The 19,952-nt window shown below is 36.4% G+C and overlaps 1 protein-coding gene across 1 annotated transcript; it reads right to left on the bottom strand.

Annotated features, from left to right (window-relative positions):
- Positions 1 to 973: 973 nt before the first annotated feature.
- On the bottom strand, positions 974 to 4,177 carry LOC127528953 (heat shock factor protein 5-like). Its single transcript, XM_051930838.1, has 2 exons — positions 3,865 to 4,177; positions 974 to 1,729 (listed from the first exon to the last, which is right to left on the bottom strand). Exons 1-2 carry the CDS (start codon positions 4,100 to 4,102, stop codon positions 1,071 to 1,073), a joined length of 897 nt encoding a protein of 298 aa, XP_051786798.1. The 5' UTR covers positions 4,103 to 4,177; the 3' UTR covers positions 974 to 1,070.
- Positions 4,178 to 19,952: the final 15,775 nt, after the last annotated feature.

Below are 19,952 nucleotides of genomic sequence, written 5' to 3'. Positions count from 1 at the left end.
GTCACAGCTGTGTTTGCTAATATTTTCTCCATTCACAAACTTTGGGTGTATTCCATAATTTTCTACTTTGATTTTCTACTGTTTAAATGTGATTGATAAGGGGATTTAGATCTAGTCAGTATTACATTATAAGGTTGTCTTTAAAGATGAATTAAAGGACATCCTACTCAGAATAAAACACATCAAGTAAAGGTAAATGAAAAATAATTTACATGTTAACAACACTTCAGGCACAAAATTGCGGAGATAATAAAAACAGCAATTTTGTATAAATTTCCTGTTTTACGTTAATTACAACTCATTTATTTTGGTGTTAGAAGAAAATGATGCCAGATCCCTCGAAGCTAAAATATAAAGGCATGTATCCATGGTTGAACCAGCTTCATCCAGTGTAGAATTTAAGGTGGCTGGGGAAGTTAACCTAGGATCACTGGGTGCAAGTCAATTTTTAGCTACATGTTAGAACTATTTGAGTACCCAGAGAAAATCTACACAGACAATGTGTAGACTCTACTACACAAACAGTAACCAGGCATTGGATTCCACAGGACACACAGGATCTCTGAAGCAGCAGTGTTAACCACTGTGCCACCCCTGAAGAAACAAATCAATCTGTATTTCACATTAGAACATCTACTACAACTCTGAAGAAATGAGGAAATGTGGTTCTAAATCACAATGAAATTATTATAATTACTGTAGAAACTTCAAATAAACAGCATTCAAAAAAGATATGAAAGCTATCATAGTTTGTGTGTAAAATAATATCAGTAATTCTATAATATGTATAATTTGGCCAGAAGCAATCCATGCCCTATCATCTAGCACTGAAATACTTGAAAAAATAATGCCTGAGTGCTGAGCAATTTGATTGACTTTCAAATGCATGAAAGTATTGAGCAGTTGTATGACATACGTAAAAGTTTGTGATTCAGTTTACAAAACAAAGTTACAAAATTACTCCTATTAGAAAAAATTACCTATGACAACCTTAATAAATTTCATTTTGGAAATAAATGAATAAATAACAGAATATGACTAAATAATAACATATTAAAGAAGGTCATCTTTTAAATTCTGTTACCACATTTTTTCATGCTTTCGTCTTTACTACTGTTGACAACATCTAAAAGAATCTTCTCTTTCTGGTTGGATTGTTGTTTATTTGGATCCATCAGTTTTTTCACCCTGACAATACTGACTTTGCATTTGGATCTTGTTACATTGACCAGCAGCTCAGGATGTTTCTTCTTGAAGCTAGGGTGGTGGTAATGGTGTAATTTGACTTCTTTAGCTTTCTCATTTATCTGTACTTCAGTACAACAGTCTCTTTTTACTGTTCCTGCTGACAAAATGTTGTCAGTATGTCTATGAAATACTCTTTCTGCAATACTCTGGGCACTTCCTACATTGGTTTTCAAATTATTATCTCTTGTACTTACATCCAATTTTCTAAACCCATACAGGTTCATCTGTCGAATAAAACTTCTGAAGTTGGTTGCCTTGAATACATCTATTAACGTCTCTGATACTGTTACTGGAGATAAAAGCTCCCTTTCAAACAGGTGCTGATTGATAATCACACCTTCACCTTTAGAGTCCCATATAATAGACTCAGTTGTTGAATTGTTCACTAGTTGCCATAGTTTAATGGGAAATTTACTGTTTTTTGTAGGAACAGATAGAAGAACATCATGCAGCTTGGTGGGACATACGTCTAGCATCGGCACTGTTGGGAAAATTATCAAAACAAAAAAAAAGATTATTTGTATTGCCAAAAAAGTATGAAAGATTAAGACTGCTAATGTGTGCCAAAAAATGACATTCTATTTAGTAGATTGTAATAAAAACAATAAAAATAAGTTAATAGATGAGAAAGTTGGTATCTTACAAAGTAATAAAATAATGATTATGTTCACCAATAAAGCAATAATAGCATTACATTAACATTTCCCTTTAGCAAAACACTTGTTAAAATCCAAAACATATAACGTATAAAGATGTTAGAACACAGCAAGTGAAAGAATGATCTAACAGCTAAGTCATCAAACACTAAGCCAAATGACTAGTTCAGTCCATTATTCAAATGACATCACCTTAATCTGCCTTTCTGTACCCCTATTGTGAAAATAAACATAAATAATTGTATTATGATATTCTCTGTGGAAAAACATAATGAACATAATTAAGGTTGGTTGATGTCAACAACCTACATGTTCTCTTTTTATATTTAGCTTGTCTTTTTTTTTCTTATTTTTTTAAACCACTTTTTACAGTAGATGCTCAATGCAGCCTATCCTAGGAGCAGCTGAAACAAGACAAGAACCACCTCTGGAAAAGATACCCGTCTACTGTACACCACACTCGCACTCACAGCTACATTCACACTGCCATTGCCAGTCAACCTAACATTGAAACTTTGAACTGTAAGAGAAAAGCCACATGTACATGGGGTATACAAACTCCACTTTGAAGTCAACTTGACTAGATTAGGACTGTTTTTATTATTTTGCTGGTTATTTGCTAGTATTTTCACTTAATGTGAGAAAAGTAATGAAAGTTAATAGCCAGGAGCTGTAATGAAGGAAAGAGGTCTCTAGTATAAATTAGAAAATGGTTAGGGGAAGCACTGAAGTTAGTGCTGCAGTCTCATGCAAATAGGTCCATCCAAATAGGTCCAATTACTTATCACTGTTGGTGCAGAGTTTGCACATTCTGTGTGTGTCTGGGATTTCTCCAAATACTTAAGTTTCCTCAGATACTTGTTTTTGGAAGTTTCCTCCTTCCTAAAAGGTGCATGCTAAAATGTTTGACTCTAAATTAGCCCTGTGTGAGTGACCATGGGCAGTGTGGTGAGTATGCATTACTGCCGTTCAAGTGACCTTGGGTGTGTAGTCAGTAATGGACTAGTACCCAGTCTAGGACCTGTTCTTGTCTTATGCTGAAGACCATATAATGGAGTATATCAGATCTGCAAAATTAATAGGTGACTGGTTGAAAATTAATAGATACATTATATTACTTTTTATATGCTGTACTTTTCTAGTAAGTTACCAATAAAGACAAGATGCTGCAAAACAAAATATAATTAAAGGTAAGTTTGTCAGGTCTTCATTTATACAGCTTGAGTGAGGTGGATGTGGACAGTTTCATGATGTCAGGGTTTTCTGAGCACAGCTAGTTATGCCCAGGCTGCAACAGATTCTTCCAGTGTTTGACTGGCACATCTTAATTAGTGCAGCGCCCTCACTTTTTTACAACTTGGTTGACTCATTGCTCTCAGTACCAGATTTTCGGACTTCCATGATGATGTTGTTAACTGAAACCTATGTCTGCACTCATTTTGATATACCCTAATTCATGTTCGCCCTTCCGCAACACCTTCTGTCGGAAAAAAACAATACACGGTTAATGGGTGTCACCATATCCTATATTTTTTTAATGTTTTCGATAAGCCTAACCTAGTTTATTGTGGATCAGGCGGAGGCAACATAAAATGGGACATTGTTGCACACCAGTCCCCATCACCTATCGCCATTTTAATCTGCTCATCAACAGAAGAAACGTCGGGAAATTTTAAATTAAAAAGTTGGCCTTTGTATAGGAATCCGACCTTCAAAGATCGCACATCATGCACTGTATTCGGGACCTGCTTATACTATAAATAAGGAGAAAAACAAAGAAAAAACAGATTCCGATTACATAGATAATTTCAAATGTTTTGTTTAATTAAACGAGGCAGTGTAGTGGCGCTTGCATGTTTACTTTTTCATCATCATTAGTTAAAGTGAAAGCACTGTTATGGTCCTATTTGGAGGATGGGTGATCAAAGATGTGTACAGTCTCAATATTTAACATTCTTACCAGGGAGGCCGTCAGCTGTCACTGATGGGCATCTTCTAAGATGGTTGGCGTTCATGATGCCCACTGGGTGACGACAGGAGCGCGAGACGCCGAGGGCCCAGGTGCGCGCGCTCAACTCGGCGTTTTCCTTTGGGACATCAGGTAAATCAGCAAGTCTAGACGAATAACTGCCACGTGGTAACAACGTATCAATAAACCTACAACGAAAATACTGCATTAATTGGACGCAATTCTGCATTAAATGCGTGCCCGCACTTCATAACAGCCCCGCAACATGAGAAGGTGCAGCGGGACTGCAGCTAAACGCCACACATCTGCTTCGGCTCAGCTTGATGTGACTTGAGCAGGTCCGCTTGCTTGGCGCGTCTGTCACACTAGATCGGGAACTTCCCGATTGAGCTCCACTGAATTGTGAAGTTTCTTTTCGCTTCACATTAGTAATGACTGGCATTTGATTACTTATTACTTACAATTAGAAAGCCGTTAGATTTTTCAAAAGTCAGCTTAAAGTTTTTTTTCATTAAATGATGGCAACAAAGTATCGAAACGGAAGTAAAGAGCGATTGAATGCTGGAGGTGGTATTGTCACTATTAACAAAGTACTGTACCAAGTGTTACAGAATAGTTTATTTGCTATAGAAGGTCATCCAAGCAAATATTTTATTATGTACATGCTCAGTTGCCTGAGGATCTTAAGAACATAACTAATTTCAGAAATGCCTAACCGTTTAGCCCTCTCTAACCTATGGCTATGTATTTTTTTATTTGTTAAAAACAAAAATAAATTATCTACTTTGATATAAATATTATGACTAGGAACCCCCATCTACAGGAAAAGGCAAGGGAAATATAGTGAGAGCCTTAGCAAAATGCCACATTGAATATTTGCATTGCCAACAGTAAAGCCAATAATTAATTGATTAATATTATTTAATGTATATGTATTTCTAGTTGTTCCAGACCACATCCCAAAACATGCAGGTTAAATTAAGTTACTAATTCTGAAATAGCCTAGTAGAGCAGTGAGTAACTGTGCCCACAGATGAGCGAATACTCCATTCAGGGTTTGTTTTTTCCTGCTGTTGAGATGGGTTGTAGCTCTCAGTCATACTAAAACTGGATTTTGAAAACAGATGGATGGATGCATTTTGACAATAATTACCCTATAAACATCCATCCATCCATTATCCAACCCGCTATATCCTAACTACAGGGTCACGGTGTTCTGCTGGAGCCAATCTCAGCCAACACAGGGCGCAAGGCAGGAAACAAACCCCGGGAAGGGCACCAGCCCACCACAGCCTATAAACATTTGTTTATATATACAGTGCATCCGGAAAGTATTCACAGCGCATCACTTTTTCCACCTTTTGTTATGTTACAGCCTTACTTGAGGTTTTTGCAAATTTATTAAAAATAAAAAAACTGAGAAATCATATGTACATAAGTATTCACAGCCTTTGCTCAATACTTTGTCGATGCACCTTTGGCAACAATTACAGCCTCAAGTCTTTTTGAATATGATGCCACAAGCTTGGCACACCCATCCTTGGCCAGTTTCGCCCATTCCTCTTTGCAGCACCTCTCAAGCTCCATTAGGTTGGATGGGAAGCGTCGGTGCACAGCCATTTTAAGATCTCTCCAGAGATGTTCAATCGGATTCAAGTCTGGGCTCTGGCTGGGCCACTCAAGGACATTCACAGAGTTGTCCTGAAGCCACTCCTTTGATATCTTGGCTGTGTGCTTAGGGTCATTGTCCTGCTGTAAGATGAACCGTCGCCCCAGTCTGAGGTCAAGAGCACTCTGGAGCAGGTTTTCATCCAGGATGTCTCTGTACATTGCTGCAGTCATCTTTCCCTTAATCCTGACTAGTCTCCCAGTCCCTGCCGCTGAAAAACATCCCCACCGCATGATGCTGCCACCACCATGCTTCACTGTAGGGATGGTGCCAGGTTTCCTCCAAACGTGACGCCTGGCGTCACCAAAGAGTTCAATCTTTGTCTCATCAGACCAGAGAATTTTCTTTCTCATGGTCTGAGAGTCCTTCAGGTGCCTTTTGGCAAACTCCAGGCGGGTTGCCATGTGCCTTTTACTAAGGAGTGGCTTCCGTCTGGCCACTCTACCATACAGGCCTGATTGGTGGATTGCTGCAGAGATGGTTGTCCTTCTGGAAGGTTCTCCTCTCTCCACAGAGGACCCCTGGAGCTCTGACAGAGTGACCATCGGGTTCTTGGTCACCTCCCTGACTAAGGCCCTTCTCCCCTGATCACTCAGTTTAGATGGGAAGAGTCCTGGTGGTTTCGAACTTCTTCCACTTACGGATGATGGAGGCCACTGTGCTCATTGGGACCTTCAAAGCAGCAGAAATTTTTCTGTAACCTTCCGCAGATTTGTGCCTCGAGACTATCCTGTCTCGGAGGTCTACAGACAATTCCTTTGACTTCATGCTTGGTTTGTGCTCTGACATGAACTGTCAACTGTGGGACCTTATATAGACAGGTGTGTGCCTTTCTAAATCATGTCCAGTCAACTGAATTTACCACAGGTGGACTCCAATGAAGCTGCAGAAACATCTCAAGGATGATCATGGGAAACAGGATGCACCTGAGCTCAATTCTGAGCTTCATGGCGAAGGCCGTGAATACTTATGTACATGGGATTTCTCAGTTTTTTTATTTTTAATAAATTTGCAAAAACCTCAAGTAAACTTTTTTCATGTTGTCATTATGGGGTGTTGTGTGTAGAATTCTGAGGAAAAAAATGAATTTAATCCATTTTGGAATAAGGCTGTAACATAACAAAATGTGGAAAAAGTGATGCGATGTGAATACTTTCCGGATGCACTGTATATATATATATATATATATATATATATATATATATATATATATATATATCTGTTATAATAAAAAAATCCTGGGGCAAAGCCCCCTAGTATATATATATATATATATATTTATATTGGACAGCCGGGTTAACTGCCTTCTTGACCAGATTAGTGGATTTCATGTCATTACAAAACCCCAGTAAAATGGATGGACAGGAGGAGAATGGCTATCAGAACTGCACAATCCCCTAAGCTGTCTGATGACAGCAACCCATGGCTGGAGCATCCATGTCCATACCAGTAGGTCAGCCTGGGTAATGTAGTCTTAACACACAACCTTGCTGGATGCCATGGGTGCTGCCAGAGGGCGCTGATCAAAATTACCACATTTGTCCAGAGTAGGGTTCCCCTGACATGTGTCGCACCTCCTTAGTGGGCAGTTATGCCTCTGGAAATGATTCCTGTGTTCAGCTTAAAAGGAGCCACCCTCTTCACTCAGAGGGTCAGTTAGAGATAGTGGATTAGGCCTGAGGTGGAGTGGAACAGAACAAGATGCAGAAGTAAAGAAAAGAAGATAAAAGAAAGGGAATTAATTTATATTGTGTTATGTAGTCCTGATTGCAAGAGAAGCTTACTGATTTCAACCTGGAACCGTTGTGGGAAGTTATGTCTGGGGAGTTTGGGGCTATATAAAACACATTAGGGGAGTATGTCTATATAGCATGTATTTAAGTATGCAGTGCATCGTTTTTTCTCAACAGGCACTCACACTTCCCTCGCCATTGACTACATTTGACACTGATTTACATATACAACAAAAAGGGAAAATTGTTCACACAATAACAAGATAGTAGATTGACATTAAAACATATAAAATGCAGTTGATTTATAAAATGACAGCAAAATGCCTTGTTTATTCTGCTTTACAACTTACTGATGTATGACTAATCTAAATGATGTTAAATATAAAAAAAATTGGATAGCTGAAATTTCATACTGACATAAGTAAGTTAACAAATCTACATTGGTAGTTATAAAAGAATTTCTTCCCAGACAGTTCATAGCTTTTATCTGGCTTTTATGCTTTCTTTATTAAGTATTTTTCAACAATTCTTCAATATCTTCAAAAATCAATTTTTGCAAGTAAAAGAAAAGAGGCCAAACAAACACAATCCATGGCTGGTTGACAGAAAGTAGTAATCATTGATGCATTACTTACAACTTTTGTGAAGAAAGCATATGAGTAATATGTCAAATTGCATTGCATTACATTTAGTGATGTGAACAGTATCTTTATATGATTGTCTGGCTTGTTTACAATGAGGAATGAGAAGTAATATATTGCAAGAACCGCACGTTTTTTACAAAAGCAAATAGACAAAGAAAGGGAGAAGAGAGAAGAAATGATACTGGGACAAATTGAATCAGGATGCAAAGAAACACCGTTTAAACAAATTGAGCTTATTAAACATTGTGGATCCATACAACTTGTCAGCCAAGGAATGAAGAAAGCACCACAGCCAGCTAACTCCACTTACATTTTGTTTTATTTATTTATTTAACTATTTTCAGTTCAGTTTTTTTAATTTTGCCTCTTTGAAAAAACAGGCTACTTACATAATTAAATTTCACTAAAAAGCATAAGCCAAAAGTGAAACTGCTTTAATTGAGGCCTTCTGCAATGGCACATAAACAGATGTTCAAAAATAAATTAAAGTTCTTTGCTGTTCAGCTCAATGGTATATGAAATCCAGTTTCAGCCAATGATTTTCACTGGTTGGAAGTGGTCTTCATGGAAGAATTGGTGCCAAAAAGCCATTCCTCCACAAAGTCTTGATTTAAACATCATCAAGGCTTTCTGGGATTAACTGAAGAGACAGAAGCAAGCAAGACAGGCAAAGTCGACAGATGAACTGGCACAAGTTCTTCAAGAAGCTTTTTATGCTTGAAACAAACTACTAAGAGAACTGATGCGGTTTTAAATGCATTTAGGTGATTTAGTTGTTTAGTGCTTTTTGAAATTTTGAGATTTAGTTGTTTACTGTAAACTGCTTCTTGAAATCTAGAAATATCCTTACTTTACACATTTTTTGTAAGTCTTTTGCACAGTACTATAGAATAATATGAAATAATCCCCAAATAGTTACCAACACTATACCCATCACTGTAAAGAGGATAATAAAGCCTAGTTCCTTTTGAATGCTATTTATTTAAAGACTTCATTACAGAAGACACTAATATTACTTTATAATGTTTAATTTATAACGCATCATATGATAATTCATGTAAATGATGCTGTTTACATTTTTTAATCATTGTTTTGTGAAGTATTTCAATACCAGAGTTTTGGTATACCAAATTTTGGCATAATTTTTAAAAATTATAGATTTGTAATTGAATATGCCAAATTTGTTTTTGTTGTCTGAACTCGAGATGAATTTGGATATTTTCTTAGTTTTATGTACTGTTTATAATGTGTTTGTGCTTGCACATAAAAGGCAAAATGAGATCACATACATTGATGTAATCTGCCAATGTTAAATTACTTCATTTTCTTAGCGAATATGATTTTTAAACATAAAAAGCACAATAAAAGAATGATCTGATAATAGTAGAAGATGGCTGAAAAAACAATCTGTCATATACGCAATGTTATGGTCTGTTCTGAAGACCTTAGAAATCACTGTACACTCAAAAGTAATTCACTTTATTAATGAAAAACTAAGTGTATGATGAACTTAAATACAGGTCAAGCTAGATTGCAAGAAAAGAAGGAGGAAGTTCCCTAGCATTTCAGCCCAAAGGAATTAAGGCACAGTCCAAAAAAAAAGAAAAGACTATCCTTATAAAGACTGGGGTAAACTGTAAAAAAAGTGCAAATATATGAAATATGTTTGCATGATTTCAAAATAAAAAAGAAACAGAAATGGAATTAGGGATTTAGATATTACATGATTAGGTAAGAAAGGAAAAATTGATGTAATTGGTAGGTAAGTTACAGATTTCCACTGTTGTCCTCATCTTACAGTCAGCACAACACAAGTTAACAAACTTACTGCATTAAATTGTGCCAGTGTGTCTGATTTGAATAACTTACAGAAGCTCATTAATTCACTTAATATATCGCCTATTTTTCTTGTGATATTCCGTTGTATTGCTGAAGTAGAGTCCACCCTTTACAAGGCAATCTGCCCCAATCAAGACTCAGCTTAGCACAAAGTTATTTTAATCAATCACAGTGCATTCATTTTGTTCACCACACAAATGATAAGACCCATTTATCTATTTTATTTATTTTTTGGCATTTACTATTTAATAAAAAAATATTTTTTATACAAACATATTATATTAAAACTATGAAAGATGACAGTGCTACTAGTACATACTGGAATACACACTATTCCCCTCTTTTGACTTTTTAACTGTAAAATAAAAAAAACTAACATAGAAACTAATATGACTGGACTGGATTGCCAGATCCACAATTTTCCCACACAATTAGACAATTTTCAATAGCTGCTTACAGAAGAAAATTGTATTTTTATGCTAATATGGAAAAATATGAGGTATTTTGAGCTGTTTTAATAACAATCAGGATAAGTCAAATCCAGATAGTGTGAATGTAGTCATTCCCCCGACTCACTACAAGGGGTCCTTACTGGGGCAAAACACAGATAGCTATGCTTCCTCAGCTAGAAATTGCTTGACATGGTGCATGCAACTTTGGCATCTCTAGATGAGAAGTGAGCATTCTTTGAACCATATTTAGTGCTCTAAAAGAATATGAGAATTAATTTTTCACACTATGGGTAAGTGGGAGAAATACTGTATGGTAACTGATACTGTATAGACTGGGAAAAGGAAGACCAGCTTAAAGATTGGATTCAAGCAGCGCCCAGCAATGACACAAGAGCATATTGCAGATAACTGCAAATGTGAAATTTGGGTACACCACTTAGATATAATAGCACATTGCTTCACTAGTTAACACCGCCTCAATGCCACATCATTTTCAAAAGAAGTCTGTTTGATGTTGAGTGTATTCAGAGAATATCAAAAAATATTATCAATACTGCAAAGATGAGATTAGCTGCAGACATCGCTTGTCACAGCAGTCTCAATACTGTTAATCGTTTTGGTGAGCTGGTTAAAACTATATCTGATAAGAACTTGGCAGTTCATAGAAACAGATGTACAGCGCTAAGAAAGTGTGTTCTAAGTCCATCAGTCCATAAGGACTCGATAGTTGATTTACAGGACAACATGTATTTGCTTCTCATATATGAAAGTACTGACTTCTCTATGGAGAAACAACTTTGTATGGCCATGCAGTATTAAAGTTTTGCTGTGTGTAAAACTGTAACATCTTTCATTGGGATTTTTGTCATTGGAGATGGGAACTGCAGATGGCATCATCACTACTATCAGGAATTTCCTGGAGAGAAAGTCTTTATCAGTTGAACAGTGCATAGTTTTGGCAAAGGATGAATGTAACACTTTGTGCAGTAGTAATAATTCTGTCGTCTCAAGGATTGGAAATACAAACCCAATAATTATTCATGTCAAGTGTATATTGCGTTCTAATCAACTCTTTTCCTCATATGCACTAAAGGTTTTGCCACATCAGGTTGAAGTTATAGTAGTTGAAACCTATATTTGGTTTAGTCAAAGCGCTATATGGCAATAGAAATACAGAGCACTTTACTCATTAATGTTGGGCAGAAGTCATTGAAGATTATGAAGTTGACCACAGCCTACTGGCTTTCAATTGCCTCCTGTATTCAACGCATACTTAACCTGTTTGTTGAATTTGCAAAATGTGAAGAGAGGTAGTAAACAGCAGATGTTTTTATACCAAATGATACTACTGAAAATAAATTGTATCTTGTATTTTTGAAACTGAAAGAACTGAACAGAGTGAATAAACTGTTTGAGTTGGATACTACCTATACTGTTAAACTACCATACAAACTCTTCAGTCTGTATCAAAGTATCCTTCAGCCTGAAATGCATCCAGCAAATATCACTATGTGATTATCAGTCCTTGCATTTGATGTTAACAGCAAAGCTAACAATTTGCCACATTAAGCTGTAAATTTTGGGCTTGAATTTAATATTCTAGTAGCATACTCCAACATAGAGAGTAATTAGCTGTTGAAGAAATAAAACAGTGCTCCGTACGTATCTGCTTGAACTGATAAAGGAAATGAAGCAATGACTTCCAACAAGTGTCAAGCAACTAGCAGATCTTGTTCATCTAAAGTACTTGGACATAATAAGCCACAATTAGATCACGTTTCAATAATTTCACTTTATAGCAGAAATCTCAGACTGCTCGAGCAGCAGTGGAATAAAATTAACTTGATGTCTTGGCCAATCAATAATGACATGGATGTTGAATGATTACGGGTGGATGTTGCCACTGACATTTAGCAGGACAATATGATTTTCAAGAGGTTTGTAGCTTTGCCTTGTCTATACTGGCATTTCCGTTTAGTAACGTGTCCAGAGAGAGAAGTTTTTCTTAAATAAATCTGATAGATAGATAGATAGATAGATAGATAGATAGATAGATAGATAGATAGATAGATAGATAGATAGATAGATAGATAGATAGATAGATAGATAGATAGATAGATAGATAGATAGATAGATAGATAGATAGATAGATTATAGAAAAAGAATGCATTGGGATTTTCTGTAATCTATTCTGAATATCCATGAATTCATGGCTCGCAAAAGGCATATGCTGTAACAGCTTCAGACCAACACCTTCAATGCTAACATTATTTACATTAGACAAAGATAATAACAAACCAGGCACTATGGACTCATGACACTTTTACAGGACAATACCAATGACAGTGCTGGAAGTTGCATTGAAATGTAAATTCTCAAAGGAAAATACTGTTTTATTACATAGTGCGCATTATTCTTCCTTTGCATTTCAGTAAAATAATTTTGCCGCTGCTGAAGTCAGTTTTCAAATATAGATAAAATGTTGAATGTTTGTGCACTGAATTTATAGTTCCTGTTAAATTGACAGTTATCGTTAGCCAGTTGGGCAAACACATTTTGAGTATTGTGAGAGATAGTGAGCTTTGTTATATGACAACACCAGAAATTCACCTCCAGTTAGCCCTGTGGTGGTTGTTCCAAGTGTCAACTGGATGATAACATGCATACAAGACCGCCAGATCACCCCCCCACCCTACCCAGAAGGGGGTGGGTTAGGGTTGATTTCACCCTACAGTATTTTTAGTCGACCAATGAGAAACGTGTACCAAGTTTCATGAAAATCGCTCCAGACGATTGGAAGTGATGCAGGAACATACATACACACACACATACATTGACTTTTACATATACAGATGATAATCATCCTAACTTATCTCTAAACTTTATGAATGACTGTATGAATTGTTTATATAAGACATAGTTTATTCACACTTTATGAATGTCTTTCTAGCTACATATAAACCAGGACACAGGTCAGTGAATGGCTGCATGCCCAGGAAAAAAGGGAGGCTTAAAAGAAAAATAATGCATACATAGGGAAGACCTGCAAAGTTTATGCCATAGACATGTTATAGTGCTGTTCTAAGACATCCTTCTGCATCCTGTTTTGTTCATAGAAAGAAAGTGTGGTGGATGGAAAGTTGAGGGGAATAATGCTGTATATTCTCAAACCTACTTAGTTGATGTCATGTCAGTGAGAATTATGTTGATCTACATAAAACCAATTAAATGCATTGCATTCCATAACTTAAAAGTATACGATATGTAGCTCTGAGCTATGTGCAGTATAAATATAAAAATAAAATGATCAATGTTCACCCTTTTCCAGTTACTTAAAAGTTCTATTTACTTTGGTCACATAAATTGGGTTAAAAAGTAATATTATTTTTTCAGTTCTGTTTTGGCTGGATCTTGTATGTTGTTGTAGCAATACTTCAAAGGTATAACACAGCATTAGTTTCTTCATACCATAAGTGTCCTATGTACTGTATGCTAATCGCAGATGTTGTCAGTAGTAAATACCTTTAGCAGCACAACTTGTGTCACATTGGACCTTTGTGAAAATATCATTTTGTAGTCCTTAAGGGGTGGCTGTTTTTTCTCCTGAACCTGGCGTGCCACTCTTATCCAGTGAGACAAAGGAATGAAACCAAATCTCTCCTACTCCAGATGAGGCATGTTGATGCAAGTGGATTGTAGTAGAGGTTAGGAGCACGTTCTGACACAGCACATTGCTGCACCCACCACATGACAAACCAACTCAGGATCCCAGATTAGAACCCAAGTGCAGCCGTGTAACGGGTGACACCTCAGCACCACACTGGTTCTTGAAAATTCTGAACTATCGGTGCTGTGGATATTTTTGTGAGGTAAAATACAATTATAACTTTGCTTGAAATGTACTTGTAAAGTTTATCACAAATCTTGGAATACGATGTACACGACAAGCATTGACTCGACATGGGGATAGTGGAACATGTGAAATGGCACATTGTGAACTGAGTGAAGAGCGGTTAGAAGACAGTTCATTCTCAACATGTTCACAGGCACACCTGAGCCAATAATGTATTCAAATGCAAGAATAAACAGTGAAGTATTTTTGTGAATATCGAAGGACCAATGCAATGTAGTACTTGGCCTTAAATGATGAACCTTTTAGGAGCAACAAAATATGATTTGAGCACAGCTATATTGTAATGCTCTGGAAAGCCAATTATGCCATGAATTCCTTTCGGGCTGTTTTTCCTCCTTTTATTCTAAAGTTTTACAAGGTTGGAGAATGCACAGTGCAACAAACAAAAAGTATATAAAATGTCACTGAAAAAAACTAGTTTCCACTTCATTTATAATGAAGTTTATATTCCCAGCAGATTGAAATATGTTGTTTTGCTTTTCATTAATAAATGTTAAAAAAATACTGAAGCAGCTTTCTTCCCTGTGGTGGGGCAACCCTGGATTTTTTTTGGGGGATTTTTAACAATGTTTTTCTAACATTTGAATTGAAAACATATGCAAACAGTATATGCTGTGTGCCAAAAAAATATATTTTTTTTGTGTTCACTCATACTGTATTTGGCTATCAGTGGCTTTTGTAGGATAGAGCGGTAAGGTATAGGTTGTTGAGATGCCAAGATGATGGAGAGTTAGAAAAAATGCTGAAAAAGTATGTATTGGTTCTAGTCTTAATTGTGTCACCATAGAAATACAGAATGCCCAAATCTGTTTGTGAACATATACACATGTATTGAGATATGCTGAGAACTCATGCTAAATTAAGCTTTAACAGTCTTATTTTTCAACCTATTTTCACAAAATACATTTTGTTAAAATCATTACACAAGTCCGTGTGAAAGCTAAGGTTTGGTATTTATAGCTATTGGCATTAGCGTCAGTGACAGCTACAATAATGATAACTGGACCTGTAATATGTCCTCTAAAGTTAATAACAGGACACCTCCCCTGTATAGAAAATTAGACTATATATCACATGTAAAGGTACAGGATGGATAGTAAAATCACCCCTAATAAGAGACTGACTTAATTGAAAGGAAATAAATAACACAAAGGTAGCATGAGATCACCAGATAAAGTAAGAAAAGTTGGCTGAAATCAAAACAGCAATGCATATTTGTAAAACAAACAGTTTCAATTTTCTATAAGTTTATAATTCATCATTTTCTGCCATTCAAAATACGTATAGACACTGGGGAAAATACTGCCATAAGACATTTCTTTTAAAAACTATTGGAGGGTGTATAATTGTCAAAGTACAAAAAACAGATGCCTTTGAAGTTAAAAAAATCCTAATTAAATCACAACAAAATGTAGCACAGTAGAAATGAGAATTCTTTGTTTTGCAGATATAAAGTATTGTTCTGATTTCATCAAACCTTTATTTTTTCGGTACCCCTAGCTCAGTTTTAATTAATAATTATTATCAGTGGTAACATTAGTAGTGGTAGCTTAATATTTACTTTGAAGGTAGCCTGATATTAGAGGTGATTTTACTATGTGTCACGTACCTTAATTCATGCATGGGTATTTACAGTATTTAAAAAAGTTAACATTGCCTAAGATCTAAAATTTCCCAAATTCCATTGATAATTGACACATAATAAACATGCAACATTTGCATGTTCTGTGTTGAATATATATTTTGGAATGCACTCAAAATGTCATAAAAGATCTGAGAAAATCAAATGCAAATTTTATTTTTTACTGAAAACTTAAGTATCAGATCAGCATAATAGTGAAATTTTAGAAAAAGGGTATGAGTCACTAATGAAACTCTTCTTTTAGGAGATAGGACATCCATACCTCAGGTATGCTTACAATATATGTAAATGTAAAAAACCTGTATGCTGTTATGGGGAACAAATGCATGACTTGTACCACTTATTTTCTGAGAGTGGACAGTGAAAGGTGGAAAGAGTACACTATGGTTCCAAAACGGTCAGTTTGTTCCAAAAATGGATAACGACAAGGAGTGATATTGGTACCCGTTTATTTTGCATAGAAAAGGGAAGTCTGCAGATTTGTGGAACACCGATATACAGTTAGGTCCATAAATATTTGGACAGAGACAACTTTTTTCTAATTTTGGTTCTGTACATTACCACAATGAATTTTAAATGAAACAACTCAGATGCAGTTGAAGTGCAGACTTTCAGCTTTAATTCAGTGGGGTGAACAAAACGATTGTATAAAAATGTGAGGCAACTAAAGCATTTTTTAACACAATCCCTTCATTTCAGGGGCTCAAAAGTAATTGGACAATTGACTCAAAGGCTATTTCATGGGCAGGTGTGGGCAAGTCCGTCATTATGTCATTATCAATTAAGCAGATCAAAGGCCTGGAGTTGATTTGAGGTGTGGTGCTTGCATGTGGAAGATTTTTCTGTGAACAGACAACGTGCGGTCAAAGGAGCTCTCCATGCATGTGAAAGAAGCCATCCTTCAGCTGCGAAAACAGAAAAAACCCATCCGAGAAATTGCTACAATATTATGAGTGGCAAAATCTACAGTTTGGTACATCCTGAGAAAGAAAGCAAGCACTGGTGAACTCAGCAACGCAAAAAGACCTGGACGTCCACAGAAGACAACAGTGGTGGATGATCGCAGAATCATTTCCATGGTGAAGAGAAACCCCTTCACAACAGCCAACCAAGTGAACAACACTCTCCAGGGGGTAGGCGTATCGATATCTAAGTCTACCATAAAGAGAAGACTGCATGAAAGTAAACACAGAGGGTGCACTGCAAGGTGCAAGCCACTCATAAGCCTCAAGAATAGAAAGGCTAGATTGGACTTTGCTAAAGAACATCTAAAAAAGCCAGCATAGTTCTGGAAAAACATTCTTTGGACAGATGAAACCAAGATCAGCCTCTACCAGAATGATGGCAAGAAAAAAGTATGGAGAAGGTGTGGAACAGCTCATTATCCAAAGCATACCACATCATCTGTAAAACACAGTGGAGGCAGTGTGATGGCTTGGGCGTGCATGGCTGCCAGTGGCACTGGGACACTAGTGTTTATTGATGATGTGACACAGGACAGAAGCAGCCGAATGAATTCTGAGGTGTTCAGAGACATATGGTCTGCTCAAATCCAGCTAAATGCAGTCAAATTGATTGGGCGGCGTTTCATGATACAGATGGACAATGACCCAAAACATACAGCCAAAGTAACCCAGGAGTTTATTAAAGCAAAGAAGTGGAAAATTCTTGAATGGCTAAGTCAGTCACCTGATCTTAACCCAATTGAGCATGCATTTCACTTGTTGAAGACTAAACTTCAGACAGAAAGGCCCACAAACAAACAGCAACTGAAAGCCGCTGCAGTAAAGGCCTGGCAGAGCATAAAAAAGGAGCATCTAGTGATGTCCATGAGTTCAAGACTTCAGTCTGTCATTGCCAGCAAAGGGTTTTCTACCAAGTATTAGAAATGAACATTTTCTTTCCAGTTATTTAATTTGTCCAATTACTTTTGAGCCCCTGAAATGAAGGGATTGTGTTAAAAAAATGCTTTAGTTGCCTCACATTTTTATGCAATCGTTTTGTTCACCCCACTGAATTAAAGCTGAAAGTCTGCACTTCAACTGCATCTGAGTTGTTTCATTTAAAATTCATTGTGGTAATGTACAAAACCAAAATTAGAAAAATGTTGTCTCTGTCCAAATATTTATGGACCTAACTGTATCTTCAAACATTTTATGAGGAAAATAATTACTGAAAACAGTAATGACATGCTGTGGTGGGCTGGCGCCCTGCCCAGGGTTTGTTTCCTGCCTTGCGCCCTGTTTTGGCTGGGATTGGCTCCAGCAGACCCCCGTGACCCTGTAGTTAGGATGTAGCGGGTTGGATAATGGATGGATGGAGTAATGACATGCTTGAATAACTGAAATTATAAAAACAGGTAATATCTAAAATGCCTGTAAAATAGTGATCAAAATAGAATCAAAGAACAATTGTGCCCAAAATGCTTGAAACTTTACATATACGTAATATAGTAACTAATTTGTCTTTCTTTTAGTATACATTTTAACATCTTTTATTGAATGAAATCACAATCATTGATATTGCACCTTATAGATAGCGTTTTCCAGGTAATGTAAATACAACCCCATCACAGCTCACAGACCTTATCCTTAAAACAAAAACAGTGTCTTCTGTAAAATCCCAGATAGCAATTGTATGGCAATCTTGTAGAAGCTACTGACAACGAAGTGCATGAGGCAAAATTATTACTTCTATTATTACAACTGAATCAGAAAATTAAAACTAAAACTACAACAACAACAACATTTATTTATATAGCACATTTTCATACAAAAAGTAGCTCAAAGTGCTTTACATAACGAAGAAAAGAAAAATAAAAGACAAAATACAAAATTAAAATAAGACAACATTGGTTAACATAGAAAGGAGTAAGGTCCGATGGCCAGGGTGGACAGAAAAAACAAAAAAAAAACTCCAGACGGCTGGAGAAAAAAATAAAATCTGTAGGGGTTCCAGGCCACGAGACCGCCCAGTCCCCCCTGGGCATTCTACCTAACATAAATGAAAATAGTCCTTTTTGTAGTTAGGGTTCTCACGGAGTCATTTGATGGTGATGGTCATACAGACTTCTGCTTTTAATCCATCCATCATTGTTGGAACATCATGGTGTTTGGGTAGATGGTGGTGACGCAAGCCACCACCAAAAGGACACCGGAAAAGGAAACAGAAGAGAGAGTAGGGGTTAGTACAGATTCTGAATGAATAGTTATTATAATGAATGGCATATACAGAGTATCAGGATTAAATTACAGTGAAGTTATGAGAAGGCCATGTTAAAATAATGTGTTTTCAGCAGTTTTTTAATGTTTAATGTTTTTTAATGTTTTACAAACATTCTAAGCAATCAGTCCGTTTATAGTGCCAAGTATAATAGCGAGGATAATGTAAATAGTAAGGTGGAAAGATTTAATACTAAAGTGAGGGCTGCTGTTGACTTAGTTGCACCTGAAAAGACAGTTAAAAAATTTTCTAGCATTGTTATACCATGGAAGACCCAAAGAGTGTCTGATTTAAAGAGAACATGCCGTAGAGCTGAATGTAAATGGAGGAAAACTAAACTAACTATTGACTATGAAATATTAAAAGTTAAAATAACAGAATACAATAACACAGTCCGTCTTGAGAGGCGCTGCTATTTCTCTAAGATTATAAATAACAATGCTAGTAATCCCAGAGTCTTATTTTCGATGATTTATCATCTGTTAAACCCAGATAACTCAAAGGAATGCCTCCTAAGAACTTCCAGTAAAACCTGTGAGGCTATCGCTGTATTTTTCAATCAAAAAATTAATGATATTAGAAATAACATAGTATATCTCCCCAACACTAAGGACCCTCCTAAACCCCAGTATTCAGTAATAAACAAATTAAATTCTTTCACCAGGATAGATTTACCTAATTTACATAAAATAATTTCTCAAATGAAACCCTCCACCAGTGCCCTTGACCCAATACCAACAAATTTTTTCAAAGAAGTATCGGGCGTGCTAATTGATAATGTTCTTGACATAGTAAATTCGTCATTAGATATGGGGTCTTCCCAGACTGTCTTAAGACTGCTGTAGTTAAACCCCTACTTAAGAAAAATAATCTCGACTCCTCTGCTCTTGAAAATTATAGACCCATCTCTAACCTACCTTTCTTAAGTAAAATTCTAGAGAAGGCAGTCATTATGCAGTTAAATG

This window comes from Erpetoichthys calabaricus, chromosome 8 (assembly GCF_900747795.2).
Source record: "Erpetoichthys calabaricus chromosome 8, fErpCal1.3, whole genome shotgun sequence".
Lineage (NCBI taxonomy): Eukaryota > Metazoa > Chordata > Cladistia > Polypteriformes > Polypteridae > Erpetoichthys > Erpetoichthys calabaricus.
The sequence above is the reverse complement of the archived record's forward strand: the minus strand, read 5'-3'. Positions and strand labels throughout refer to the sequence as shown.

Bases quoted from the DNA above. Each gene is read 5' to 3' on its own strand.
- LOC127528953 (XM_051930838.1), bottom strand. From the start codon at position 4,102: ATGCAGAATTGCGTCCAATTAATGCAGTATTTTCGTTGTAGGTTTATT. The intron at 1,730-3,864 runs GTAAGAATGTTA...TTTTCCCAACAG, and splicing joins GACAGCTGACGGCCTCCCTG to TGCCGATGCTAGACGTATGT.